This window comes from Aulonocara sp. 'chitande type north' Nkhata Bay, linkage group LG17, assembly GCF_057382095.1.
Source record: "Aulonocara sp. 'chitande type north' Nkhata Bay isolate Kocher_YH1m ecotype deep benthic linkage group LG17, A_spYH_male_GT1.1, whole genome shotgun sequence".
Taxonomy (NCBI): Eukaryota; Metazoa; Chordata; class Actinopteri; order Cichliformes; family Cichlidae; genus Aulonocara; species Aulonocara sp. 'chitande type north' Nkhata Bay.
In genome coordinates, this window is record NC_141360.1 from 26,459,261 (window position 1) to 26,473,755 (window position 14,495).

General features: G+C 40.6%; 1 protein-coding gene across 9 annotated transcripts in view; it reads right to left on the reverse strand.

Annotated features, from left to right (window-relative positions):
- ppfia2 (PTPRF interacting protein alpha 2) overlaps window positions 1–14,495 on the reverse strand; it is a 183,474-nt gene that overhangs the window by 17,882 nt on the left and 151,097 nt on the right. For all 9 annotated transcript variants that reach the window (XR_015125782.1, XM_086269667.1, XM_086269665.1 and 6 more), the window contains 11 exons: window positions 14,275–14,358; window positions 12,183–12,314; window positions 12,004–12,066; window positions 11,553–11,644; window positions 9,826–9,958; window positions 8,405–8,622; window positions 7,190–7,430; window positions 6,233–6,262; window positions 5,941–6,071; window positions 5,200–5,381; window positions 4,402–4,492 (listed from right to left, as the gene is read on the reverse strand). Coding sequence is in view for 8 of the 9 variants with exons in the window: in XM_086269667.1 (XP_086125793.1) it covers window positions 4,402–4,492; window positions 5,200–5,381; window positions 5,941–6,071; window positions 6,233–6,262; window positions 7,190–7,430; window positions 8,405–8,622; window positions 9,826–9,958; window positions 11,553–11,644; window positions 12,004–12,066; window positions 12,183–12,314; window positions 14,275–14,358 (1,397 nt within the window). In the remaining variant the exon portion in view is untranslated. The remainder of the gene's footprint in view (window positions 1–4,401; window positions 4,493–5,199; window positions 5,382–5,940; window positions 6,072–6,232; window positions 6,263–7,189; window positions 7,431–8,404; window positions 8,623–9,825; window positions 9,959–11,552; window positions 11,645–12,003; window positions 12,067–12,182; window positions 12,315–14,274; window positions 14,359–14,495) is intronic.

Here is a 14,495-nt window from a genome sequence, read left to right on the forward strand (position 1 = left end):
GATTGTACTCATTCGCATTTTATCTCTCGGTCCAGCCTGTACTCCTATAGCATTGAAAGGGGCAATAATTCATCATTGACTTCTGTGCTAACGGACAGTGGAGCGCAGATATGCACAGCTGTATCTGCACTCAGAGAAACACACAGGCCTTGCATTAATGCAATTCACTGACTTCACTGAATCCACAGTCCTTTAGGCTAGCTCATCCCTGTCATGTCTGCAATACGGAGGGCTAAAGCTGACATAATTAAAAGAAATCAATAAATGGCTGACATTAAATTCCTCTCAATAAATAATTGAAAAATAATGCAGAAATTATACAATTATGACAGGTGAGAATCCCATTTGAATTGTAACCATATTTTTGTTATTCCCCTGTTTATTATTATTTCCATTTATTTTGTCTTTTTGTTAAACCTTGGTGGTTTAGACTTTGGCCAGTTCTGAGACTAGGAGGAGACACAAATCCCGGGGAGGGTTGTGTCAGGAAGGGCATCTGGCATAAAAATCTGCCAAATAAAATATGAAAAGAAATCCACTGTGGTGAATCCTTGTGAATAATGTTACAGATGAAGAAAAGGTTTGTTTATTTGTAAGTTTTCTTTATGCATTTACACCTTTGTGTTCTATTTGTGAGCTTGGTGTTGATTAGCCAAAAGCTGCCAAGTTGACCCTTGACAGTTTCTATAAGCAGAAATGCACAAATAAACGAAACAAAACAAACACAAGAAAAGAAAAGCTTGGTGAAATAGAGACAAAAAAAATGCTAAGAATATATAATACAGAAATAGAAAAGACATGATGACCCCCTCCATTAAGTTCCACCTTATTGTGCGCTCGAGTTACATCCGCAGCTATGCCGTACGAGGCGTTTACCCTGGTAGGATTTCCCAAGGTAAACTGGTCCTGGAGGTGCAAGGCCAGGTCCCCCTCCTCAAAAGACTGCTATGAAGAACACAGCACGCTCCTCGTGGCCTGGTCTTAGCCCTTTATACACACGAGGCAGCGCTCCCATGGATCCATCACCTACGGGACAAGCCATAGGTGTGTGGTGCAGAGTAAATCAAGGTGGTGTAAGCCTTGGCAAACCAATCCCCAGTTCCTTAAACTGGTTCTTGGGATGTTGGAAGCTGAGGTATTTCAGCCATATCCAAGTGGGAGGAAGCCCCCGGGCAGACGCAGGAAATGCTGGAGAGATTTTGTCTCTCAGGTGGTTTGGGAACACCTCTGAGGAGGTGGATAAAGAGAAGATCTGGGAATCTCTGCTTCGATGGCTACTCCCAGAACCAAGACCCGGGTGAGTGTCAGGAAAAAAAACATGGATGGAAAATATTTGGAATGGAAATAAAAAAATAAACAGAGTAAATAATGCAACGGTCTGTCATTATTTTTAATGATTTAATTAATGCCTTATTATCTAAATGTTTTTATTATTTTTAATATTATTTTGAATGCATCTCAAGTCACATCTATTTACTGAGACATTTAGGCATTTACGCATTTGCATATTTTTGATTTTTGGTAGTTATGACTGTATACTATTTGTAAGCTAATATAAAATGTTACCTTTAAATTACATAACAGATGCAGCTACGGAGAGCAAGCTGTCTCTAGTAATTTAAGACTTGCTACTTAAAGTTTGCAATAGTTCAACCTGGAACTCTAAATTTCTTTCTGCATATAAAATATGTTCACACTATATTTAGAGGATTGCTTCAACCTTGGCAGAAGTACTGCATCAACAACAATGCCCACACCTGGAAAGCACAGTGCTGCAGTTATCTGCTCAGTGATTCTGGGCACCACACTAAACACGATTATCCATCTCATCGTAGTTTTTTTCTGCAGAGATAGATTTTCATTTGTTTCGGATGTTTGAATCATGCAGTCGGGTGTTTTTAAGTGAAACTTGTCTTCACACTTTCTCGGCTGTGCTCCATGTTTTTTTTTTTTTTTAGCAGGTGTTGAAGTGTAACATCTGAGGTCTAAGTACTATTTTGTTATGCTTCCTTTTGAGGGTAGCTTTGAGCACTGGAAACAACCTATTCAGCCCAATGCAATTTGCACCATATCGACAAGGAGAAGCAAATAGATACTCTTTGTCTGTCATGCAAAGAGCTATTTGTGTTGTCCTCCCACATTCAGCGAGATACAGAACTGATAAACAGCCTAAAAATGCCTGATGAACAGGGGACTGAGGAACACACTCGTACTCACATCCACGCACGAAAAAACAACAACAACACAGTTCCTATTCTATTTTGTGAACACATTTCATAACAAAATGAAAAAAAAAATCAAACTCTGAATCAACCTCCCTTTCCCCGATTGTGTTGTCAAAGAACTTGACAAATGGAAGGAGAGGGCTTTGTAATAAACATGATACATGTAGCACTCTCAGCATTGAAGGCCTCGGTGTGGTGAAAGGGCACTTAAACACACCACACATGGCATACAAAGGCCTACAGGTGACAGAGGAAATGTGTTCATCCAAACACAACCAGATACATTCACTGTCTTATCTATCCAGCACATGGGGAAGATAGCTCATGTTTTATGTTCAGGTCAAGTCTAATGCATGGAGAAATACATCCACTGAACATAGCTGGGGGAAAAGGGAAGTAAGGAGACAGTTATGATAAATCATACAACCAAAAAGAACCTCTGACATTCTCATAACCAGATGTTGCAGCTGGTTATTTCACACAAATAGATAAGAGACACAGATAAGGAGAGGAAAACATTCTGGGTATAAAAATTGGGCCCCAGGTTTAGCGGCGGCACATTCTCTGTCCAGCCATGGATGCAGCTGCCATTGAACTGTAAAAAGGGGGGGAAGAAAAAGTGCTCATGTGGTAAATGAAAAAAAAGAAAAGAAAGAAAGCAATGGCATCATTAACAGCCATGAAGGATAGATAGAGACGTCAGCTTTGGCACTGGTTCTTTCAGGAGAGGACGGATGAGCAGACACACAGAAGAGATGACACAAAGGGCAAAATGGCTGAGACAATGTCATATCCAGGAGGGCATTTATACATCCTCACAACTTACCCGCTTTGTTAGAGTCAGAGGATGATGAGAGGGAGAGGAAGGGTAAGAGAGGAGAGAGTCAAAGAAGAGAGAAAGAGGGAGAAAGAGAGCGACGGGGAGACAAAAGTACACACATGTTAATGAGTTTATAGGCAAATTCACCCTACGGCTCTAAACACAAACACTTGCACTCCCACTCACTTGCGCACACACACAGAGACACATATCTCACAATGGAAGACATTCTTTAACAGGAGCATCTGTAGAGCAGTCCAAAAAAGTCATCTTCTACAATGCAGTCCTGATCACATCTCGTGCAGCAGAAGAAATGAGAAATGCACTGAAACACAGCAAGACCCTCCCCTCCATGGCCTTACATTCAAATGCTCAGTTACATTCAGATACTTGTTGTTACCTCTTGAAGGAAAACAAAACACACCAACAATGAGATCACAGCAGTACTGATCAACCAAGATGCTGAAATGGAAATAGTGCAGGCAGCTTAATGGCATGCAGTGAGGAGGAGGAGGAGGCACCAAGATGCAAGGTGGTGGCGTGTGGTCTGAATCCCGGACACTGCTATGAAGAAGTCGGTGCAGTGGAAGGAAAACAACACATTTGTCAACATACGGAACAACAGTAATCTCTATTGACCAAACTACATGGGAGGCAAAGTTATCCGTCATGACAACTCAATGTGCACTTCGAGCAAATGACATTCATCATTTGGCACTGAGGCATGGCAAATGCGCACACACACACGAACATACACGCACATTTATTCTGAAACACTCCAGCTGAGAGAGCCGATGTGTGAAGGGGTTTCCCTTTTGTTTCTTCCCCCCCAAGAAGGCACCTAATGTGTCTGAGTGTAATCTATGGGTGGTGGGTTAGGAAAGCCATCTATAGCTTCCAAAGTGACAAAGAACCTTTGTGCAATTAATTGGCTTTTTAGCCTGGATCAATAGTGTGACTTTGGCTGTGTGTCTGAATACAATGGGGCTGATCTGTGCTCGTGGATACTGATCGAGGTTCTGCTTTGTATTGATCCTGTTCTCAGGATTAAATCGGTTATGGTAGAATATACAGTGAAAGAAAAGAGGTTAAAGGCAAACCCAGGAAAAGGAGGGTGTAGCCATTGTCTCTATACCATGTTCAGACTGGTTTATATACTGCAATGTAGCAGTGAGTGGGAATTCTCAAGAAAGTTTGATGGATTGTTTCCAAAGAAAATGTTTCTTCTCACAGGGTACCTAAATGTCTGTGTTATTATATTAAATGGATACTGCTGGGTGTGCATTAAGGGACTATGATGATACTAACTCCACCTCAAAATGTTGTAGTGAAGTGGCACTTAGGATAAAAGCTTACTTCTTTTTCAATCTGCGGTCCTTCTCGGCCTGAGTGCCCAACTTGCTCACCCCCATGTCCTGGCCCGCCATGTCTGAATCCATCATTGTTGCTGTGGAGAACATAATCAGATACTGTTATTATGAATGAATAAATAAATACATAAATAAATAAATAGTGTATTTGTATTTTTAGTTGGCAACCAGTTAAATAAATTCATCTACTACAAAGAGACAGACTGCAATGTGAATGTCTGTCTGCATTTATAATATATTGTTTGCAAACCTTTGCCATTCTGTCTGAGAGTGACTGCAGTCCGCAATTGTTTGCAGAGGTTAAAGATGGGAGGCAACCTGTCCCCAGTCGCCCCCAGTTGTGACTGAAAGTAGTCATCCAGGTTGCTGAGGGTGTTGCACACTCAATCTCTTGACCACTTGGTCACTACAACTACTTCCATTCGTTCAATGAATACAAAAAAAAACTAAATGCAACTGGGCAACCTCCAATCATTTTCCCACCTTTGTATTTTAATTCTAGTGTAGCTGAGCCATAAAACAGAGCCTTCAAAATTGAAACTAGTAGGTGATGACACTGTGGCTATGCCAAGCTGATGCATTTTTAGTGTGTTTATGCTGCTAACATGAAGTTATACGTTGACTAGCTGTAGCAGTAGAATTCTAAGTAGTACTGTCCAGTTTGTAAACTCTTCTTAGCTGGCAAAAATTGCAGCTAAGAGTGCTTTTTAAAAAGTTTTTTTTTTTAGACAAAATAGACCAAATTGTAATAGTATTAATTAAAATATCCCAGCGCTGTACTCGCCTTGTGGATCTACCATGACCTGTCTGTGTGCTAGGTGTGCCAGTCGGCCTTTTTCCTTCTTGCCAAATAATCGTCCGATGGAGGATTTAATGCCCTTCTTCTTTGGCTGCTTGTGGAGGGAGTCCTGGCTGCTGGCTACACTACTTAGGGCACTGGCTTCAGCCTCTAAAGAAGCCACAATCCTGAGGACAAAAACATACAGACAGTATTCAGAAAAGGAGTGTTTGCAACATTTTAATTTTATGAGATAATCAAAGGTTTTCCATTATAAGCTTATGTTAAGAAGTATATTTGTCATCTCAAGTACCTTTTATTTAATGCCCTGCTGTGTTACTCTAACTCGTTCTGTTATTAACTTTTGAAATGAAAGTTTACTGACTTGTATTCCGGGAATATTTGCTGCTTATAGCAAATGTACTTTTTGAGCATTTTATGCAAATTATTGAAGCTTCATCTCATCTGATATCACTGCAACAGTGATACTTTAGCTTTACTTTAGTGATACTTTAGCTGTGCTTTAGCTTTAATCATCCAGATATTGAGAAAGTACTGAAGTACTGTAATATCTTGGGTGTTGAAATATTATTCATAGCACAAATTGCAGCTGAACTGGCAAGTACTAATTGGGCAGTATACTATCTAATTTTCATCAAAAGCAAGAATAGGATGACAGCATCATCTACAAACACACATCATCGAGAACCTTTTTAAGAAATGCCTTCACTTACAGCAGGCACTTACCCTCGTGCATCGTTGTGCGAGGAGGCTGGCAGTGTGTGTGTCATTCGGACAGTGCGTGGCGTCGGAGGGGGGGATGTCTCACACTTAATGGTGGCCTTGTCCTCGCGGCCATCCTCATCCACCGCTGCTATCTGAGGGATGAAGGCAAAGGGGCGGAGCATTACAAGTGACCTAGGACACCAGTAAGTCAACAATTTCGTCACGGTGTCACTGCAGCAACCATTACAGCTCTGAGTTATAGTCAAATGGTATCATATTTAAAATCTGTTGAGCAAACTCTTGGTGTGTGTACCTTTCTCCTGTGTTTCCTCAAATCACTGGGCTGTATGGTGAAGGAAAAACAGAAAAAAAACCTATCAATATCCACGTGTTAAAGCATGAACAAAAACTTGAACTCCTGCATGCTGGTGAAAAATAAAACAATTAGCTCACTTATAGAAATATCATGTACCATTAGAAGCTCATGAGCCATTGCCCAATACCAGACCACCTATTTAGAGATCAGCACTGAGGAATAAAGAAAGACTGGTAAACAAGTCAGTTGAATAATCAATAAAATCAAAGCCTTATTGCTTTGAAATCCCATGGGTAAAGAAGACATTTACACTGATCCCACTAGACACCTGGGTTGAATGATGATAGTCGAGAGAGCTCTCCAATGTGTTTGTTGCGTTGCTACCTTCTAGAGCATTTTCAATACAGTTATCTGACAAATAATATGGCTTGCTGTGTGATAAACAGGTCTGTGGTACAGTTTTGATAAGTGAAGTTCTCTTATTTTATGTGAACCACATTGAGAAAAGGACCTGTCCACCTACACATTACACCTACACGAGCTGCTCGGCCATGAAAGCCATGCTATGAAGCTCCCACTGCACGGTTTTTGTGCTGATATTAATGCTAGAGGAGGTTTGGAACTCTGTAGTTATTGAGTCAACAGAGCTTTGGCAACTTTTACACTCAATGCTTCTCAGCACTTGGCAACTCTGCTCTGCAACTTTAATCTGGCTTCAAGAAAACCAATAGGTGACATAATAAAGTTTCACATGCCGGGAAACTGTATTTTGTACTAACTGCATTACTATTCCCAGACTTCTAAACAAAGACCACATTTACAGTTTACATGGTGCTCTTGCAGGTAAAAAGATGGCAATTTATTGATGCAACATACATTATGTAAACAAAGGTCTGTAGTAGGATCTGTAGATGGTATGATAGAAGATGTCTCGCACGTGGTGATGTAACATACCAGTGTCATGACCCCCATGCGCTCCATGTCCCGGGCAGGGCTTCGAGGATCAAGCTTAGGTGTGGAGTGTCCGCTGGGTGGGGAAGAGGAGGCAAGTGAGGAGGCAGTTGCTGAGGCAGTGATGGAGGCTCCGTGGTGGTGCATTCGAGCCAGGTTTAGACCCTCGAGGCTAACGCTGGCCACTCGGTTCTCAATCTCCTCTGCTCGCAGCTCTGTTGACTCCTTCTCTTCCTGGATTAGCCTGGTATCAGGAAAATGCTGTGATTATTTTTCTATGTAAAACTTAAAAAAAAAAGAATCAAGCTGTGCAATTTTTAGCTAACTTAAAAAGCAAAAAATATAGAAGCTATTCTGCTACAAAAATAGCCTCAGCTTTCAAGTTCTTTAAAGGTAGATTTCAGCAGATTTGCAACGCTCAGTCCTTTAAGTCCCTGCAGTATCAGGTAAAGTAATTAATGGACAAACTAAAGAGTTAAAAGGCTAAAAGTCGGGTAATTAACCACACTCTGTATCTAACTTTGTAATTAGCTGAAAGCTCAACACTTTAGATTCATGATCACTTTACACAATAAGACCGCATTAAATCTTTCTAAAAGAAATGTAGCGCTGTGTCTTTTGATGTAGATGTAAATTAGCAAAGACCACAAGGCACATTAACAGCCCTTGAAATAAAGAAGTAAGTAAAGTTGTGCCTGGGGGTCATGAATACTTATTGGCACAAGATAATTACAGCATTATCAAGCAAGAGGCACCTCACATTTCCCAAAACACTGAGTGCATACAAGAATAGTGTTTGGGTCACATACGGGAAGAGTAATCTACAGACACCTTTAGTGGTTTACCTGTGAGCTCGGCAGACACACATTTTGTCTAGAGAGTGAATTACTATGCGGCTCATTTTCTCTAGGGCACTTTTTATCTTGCTTCTGTGGTTACTAGCTTGAACACAAGGCAACCAAAATCAATGTGGGTGTGTTAATTTTTTATTCTAAAAGCAGAGTTTTTGGGTGAAATATTACTTTAGCAACCAAGGGCAAACAAGGTGGAGTTATGGAAGCAGAATATCGCTCCAAACTTTAAAGTCTTTCCAAACATGATCTTAAAAACATATCAAGTTGGTCTCCAGTAAAGTGGATTTAGAACGAGGAGGCGGATCAATACGTCTGGAAATCTGGTCTTCAGTATTAAATTTATACAACGGCGTGTGTCAGCTACCGGATCTCCTTGTTGATTGCGTCCAGCTGCTCCTGAAGCATCATGGCCAGAGTTTGTGCATCGGAGTGACCACTGGGAGACAGCAGGTCCATGGAGCTGAACAACGTCTCCCTATCGTCGTCGTCAATGTCAGACATTTCCGTGTCGCTCTCAAAGTGGTGGCCTCCCAGGACCCCCAACTGCTGTGAGCGCCATTCAGGCTCCCCCAGTGACTTTGCCTGCATACAGAGACAGAGTGAAACTGTGACTACAAAACAATATCTTATTAGTTATGAACTAATATTTTGAGATCATTACTGGAAACTGAAAACATAGTCATGCAATACAATTTTATGAGAAGCACTTATGCTTTCCCCCCCTGATTATGTCTTATTACTAACTCTAATAAGACTTAATGACTTCTCTAAGCAGTAGTAGTGGCGACACACCAAAAGATGGAAATGGTTTTTGTTTCATTTAAAAGCAGTATCCTATATATTTATAATGTGTCCTGCACTCATACTTGAATTGCCATAACCTGTATTTAGAATCCAAAAACTTTAAACCTCCAAAATAAAAGCCTACAGAAAATGTTCACGTTAAGCCTGTCAATAATGTTATATTAAAGGTTCAAGGCCCAATTCAGACCCAGTACATTGTTGCCAGGTCTTTGTCTCTGGTCATCATATTTGGTAAATGTAGTGTGTAACCCCTTCATTCCAATCAAGGTATGCCGGAAAGCATCTCTGAATGCACAATACATAGAGCCTAGAAGCAGATGGGCTACAGCAGCAGAAGACCACACAGAGTCCCACTCCTGTCAAGAACAAGAAAGCGAGGCTACACTTTACCTGAGCTCATTAAAATTGGACAACAGAAGATATGAAAAATGTTCTCTAGTCTGATGAGTCTTGATTTCTGCTGCTACTTTTAGGATGGCAGGGTCAGAATTTGTTACAAACATCATCAGAACATGGATTCATCCCGCCTTGTGTGAACAGTTCAGACTGCTGCTATCAGTGTAATGGTATGGGGAATAGGCTTCATGTCACAAAGCTCAATCATGTCAAACTGGTTTCTCAAACATAACAATAAATTTACAGCAATCAGAAAGTCTCTACAGCCACCAAATCTGAAGCAGCTATATGAAGCTCTGAGGAGTCCTTCTAGCAACTTGTTTAATCTATGTGATACAGAATAAAGGCAACCCAACCCAGTACGGGAAGGTGTAATGAAGTTTCCAGTGAGTGTATATTGAAATATTTTAGTCCCTGTTGGATTTGCCAAACTGGAACTTCTCCAGTATCTAAATTTAACTCACTGCGTTAAAGCTGACACTGTTCATTGACAGACCACTAAAGAAGCTCTTAGATGTTTTTAAAATAGAAACATTTAAATATAAGTAAGATTGAAAGGCAGACAAACCAGATGTTATTCCTCACCTTGGTTTCTCGCAGACCTATTCGACCTCTCCTTTGTCGATGTATGACCTTTGCTGAGCGGTAGTGGTCCGACTGGGTTTCAGCCAGAGATCCCAAAGAGAATCGAAGCTCAGCTGATGTGTCCAGATGGGATCTGGGAAACAACTTTTATGAGTATTATTGAAGCTAAACGCAAAATGCTTGGTTACAGATTTTGTGTTTTTCATATGACAGATGAATAATATCTGAACCTGTTAAAGCAAATCCTTCAAACACAATCGTTAGCAGTGATTTTGTTTGGGTCGTAAAGCAGATTGCCAGTAGATAAGACACAGCAAGAAAACTTGCAGTACCGATTAGTTACACAAGCAGGAAACCAGTCAGATGTTATATTTTGATACCTCAAGCGTACCTATTAGTCACAGTGAGGAGGTGCAAAGTGTACTTCTTGAAGGATAAGAGCTTGTTATGCATGCTTCTATGGCTGCAAATTGTTTGTCTTTGGAAGAGATTAAGGCTGCCACTGTCAACACGTCAGCTTTGTAAGATTAGAACTTCAAGCAGCATGAAATGGAAACCAGAAAATATCCAAAAATAGATGCCAAAAGTTCCATTATACCAGTGTTTCTAACAATAGTGTAACAGAGCAAGTAGTTTTCACAGAAGGATAAAATAACAGGAAAGCTCCTGGAGACGGAGTATCTATTTGCCTCTCTTTGCTTCCTGTTCTATAAACACACACATTAGACTAAATCTGAATCTCTCGTGGCCTTTTATTGCATGTCTAGTGTAACACATCTTCTTTATGTTGCAGATGTTTTCACAGCATCCACGTTTTTCTTGAGTCATTTGTTCACCTTGTAATACGTCGTGTATCCACCACTAACGTTTGGACACAGAACCAACTAATGTTCAGGGATCAGCGTGCTGCCACTGAACAAGCCAATTTTTTTTTTCTTTAGCCCATTTCTGAGAAGCACTTGACTGGCAAGCTCCCTCAGCAACAGAAACATACATTCCTTGTCTTTATTCTTCTAGTAAACTATACATTTTGATAAGGAAAATACATTTAGACATACATAGTGATTAGGGATTGTTATGAATAGTTGACTGGACACTTAAATGTTGATGTTGTTGCCAGTGGAGGCAAATGTCACTGGCCACAAATGAGGACTGCAGCCCCGACATGCAACTGAACACAAGTGATATTATTTGATTAACAAGGAATGTGATTAATGGTTTTATATAGCTCCTAAAATACATACAAAATATGTTTCTGGCCAGTTTTTAACTTTGTCCATCTAAAGTGAGTTATAAAGCTTAGTTTTTTATTCCGATTTAAATTTAACAGCAAGTTTATTCTAATTGAATTGATTAAAATGTGTTGTCTGACTTTTACAATCCCACAAATTAATTTAATTAGTGATATAAATTAATCATTCTCAAATAAAAACAAGAAAAATGTTATTTATTAAGGGGAAAAAAAAATCTTTTCAACAGTGATTAAAACCAAAGATGATTTTATTTGGCTCCTGGAATGTGTCAAAGATTGCTATTAAAGCAACTGTAGGCTTTTATTGTGAAAGACAAGAAAAAGAGGAAGCCTATTTCTCCCCCTGTCCAATATGGTGGTCCAAAAGCAGCAACTGATGCAGTATATACATGTGGAGGTACGTTACAAACTGCGTCTTACATCCGGATACACTCACACACACACACACACACACACACACAGAAAACCGACCTACCGTGACAGCGTGGGTTCTGTGAGGGAGCCTGCCCTCAATCTGAATTGGTCGAGCTCCGATCTCAGTTTCTCAATATCCTCTGCCAGCTGCGACTGGACAAAACAATTTCTCTACATCATTGTCTGTGATATTACATGCCCAAAAAATGAAATGATTATCCTACCCCTTTATACCACTAGTCATACTAGTGACATGGCTGCAGCATGTGGAGCTGATTACATTTACAGGTCTGAGTAGGTGACAGTTGTAATTTCTACTGTTTTCAGTAGCCTCCTTATTATTCTATCCCTTGCAGGAGCTTTTCAATATTGAAGGTTTATAAAAAATTTAACTAGTGCCAATAACCAAACTCATTATTGCTGTACTCAAAAGTCAATTATTACACTAAGCTCATGTAAAATGTAGACATTTTGAAACAGGAGGTAATCATTTCTCGATCTCTACAACCTACTTTTTCTTGGATTGACTCCTCGTACTGTTTTCTGTAAGTTTCCGAGTCTTGGATTAGCATATTCTGCAAAGAAAAGGGGGGGGGGGGGGGGAGTAAAGAAGTGAGAAAAATACATCTTTTAATGACCTTGATGCAATTGATATTGACAGGTTTCCATTGACGTGTCAGGCGTTTTTAACCTTCTCTTCGAGAGCTGCCATTCTCTCCTTCAGGTGGAGCTGAAGTCGCTCGTTGGACTCAGTGAGGAGTCTGTCCACTGTGTCTGAGAGTCTCTTATTGTGCTCTTCATTCATCTTTTCCCTCTGCCGAGCCTGAAGGAGAAAAATACAGATAAACCAACACAAAACAAGCACATTTGTCTGAGAATAAGACATCAGTCTAAATTGTTTCTGATGTGATGAAAGCCTCTCAGCAGGAACTACAATAACTAATTGCATGGCCTTTACAGCTATTCTATTTTTAGTTTAAAATCAGAACTTTATATGAGGACAACACTTCGACAAATCAGTGTAGTGTATCATAAATTATGTGATTATGTAAATGAACCCCAAGCACCACATTTCAGTAAAGATTACCTCAAAGAAATTACTATGCTTCTAGTGTGGCTGCACTTTAGATCTCTCTCTGAGGTCTGATTCTGACCACTTGCGCACTGGATCCCCGCTTCTGTGTCTGAACAGCCACATAATTTTCTTTATTTTAGAGAAAAAAAATAATCACAGGGAGTGAAATCTGGTGAGTGGGGCTGGTGGCGACTAAAGATGGCGTTGGCTTGTTTCTGCGCACAATAGAACAAGGTCACACATGTTCTCTGATAAATGCCTCAGGATGCTACAGCAGAACTCTGCATTGACAGCCTCGAGGACAAATCCAGAATGCACAAACCCGTGAATGTCGACACAAAGGACGAGTATACTCCTTGTTGGCCTTCTGACCTTATGCACTAGCTTCAGGCTTGGCCACTGAGCACCAGTTCCACTGAAAACTGCTGTTTGGTCCCTGGGTTATTGCTGGAGACCTCACCAGGGAGTATTACTGTATCCGGATGAAAGTTGGGTTAGTTTGACACATGAGTGGAGTGCCGCGATCAGTACGGGAATTCCAAGTGACAATCTAAAATTAACAGCAGTACTGGAAGCAATGCAATAGTGCATGAGAAGAGGACACTGAGTGGGAGATTGGTCAAATTGAAATCTGATTAAGCCTCCTCATTTTTATATTTATTTTTTACATGCTGAATAATACACAGCTATTTCTCCCATAATGGCTTTTCTTGACTCCCTGTTAAATAAAATATTTAATAGAAAATCCTTCTCCTCACATACAAGGTCTTAAATAATCAGGCCCCATGTTATCTTAAAGACCTCATAGTACCTTATGAACCCAGCAGAGCACTTTGTTCTCAAGCTGCTGGTTCGTAGGATATTTAAAAGTAGAATGGGAGGCAGAGCCTTCAGCTTTCAGGCCCTCTTCTGTGGAATTAGCTTCCAATTTGAATTCGGGAGACAGATACCCTCTCCACTTCTAAGATTAGGCTTAAAACTTTTATTTTCGATAAAGAACATCATTAGGGCTGCATCAGGTGATCCTCCCTGCAAAAGGCCTAAGCTGCTGGGGGATTCCTATGATGCACTGGGAGTGTTTCTTTTTCACTCACTATATATTTATACACCACTGCATTTAATCATTAGCTATTATCAATTTCTGGCTCCCATCCACAGTGTATCTTTTATCCTTTCTCCCTCCCATCACCACCGGCTAGTCATGGCAGACGGCTGCCCCTCCCTGAACCTGGCTCTGCTGGAGGTTTCTTCCTATTAAAAAGGAGTTTCTCCTTCCCACTGTTGCCAAGTGCTTTCTCAAAGGGGTCATTTGACTGTTGGGGTTTTCTCTGTACTATATGACTGCTGTTGGAAAGATTGCCCACTATTGCATTTTTCAAATAAGGAAAACAACAACAAAAAAACTTTGAAAATAACTCATGAGGTTAAACATCTTCATACAGACAGCATTCTCGCTTGAATTTGCTATCATACACTAAAGTGTGACGTGAAAACACTAACGTCTTTTAGAATTACTCATTTGCATCATTTGTGAGTATTTTGCAAACCATTATATCAGCAGAGTACGTGAAACACCCATTTGGTCAAGCTTCATTGGTGACAAATCAGACAGTGTGCCATCAGTTGCAGTCGCTTCAAGCTGTCTTGCTCATGCAGAAGTGGCTGCCTGGTTAACGCTGCTTGGCACAACGCCTCCGCAGTGACTCACCCTCAGCAGCTCCTGGTTCTTCTCCTCCAGCTGGCATTCCAAGTGCCTCATTCGCTCCTCAATGCTCCCGTGACGCTCTTCCGCCTACAGTTGGATCACAGACAGCACAGACAGGACAAAAAAAAAAAAAGAGAGGCCACGATGATCTGTGTGCTTGACAGCCTAAGGGCCAACAAAGAAAAATGGTGGCGACAACACAAGCCAAAGCTTCTACCCCAAAC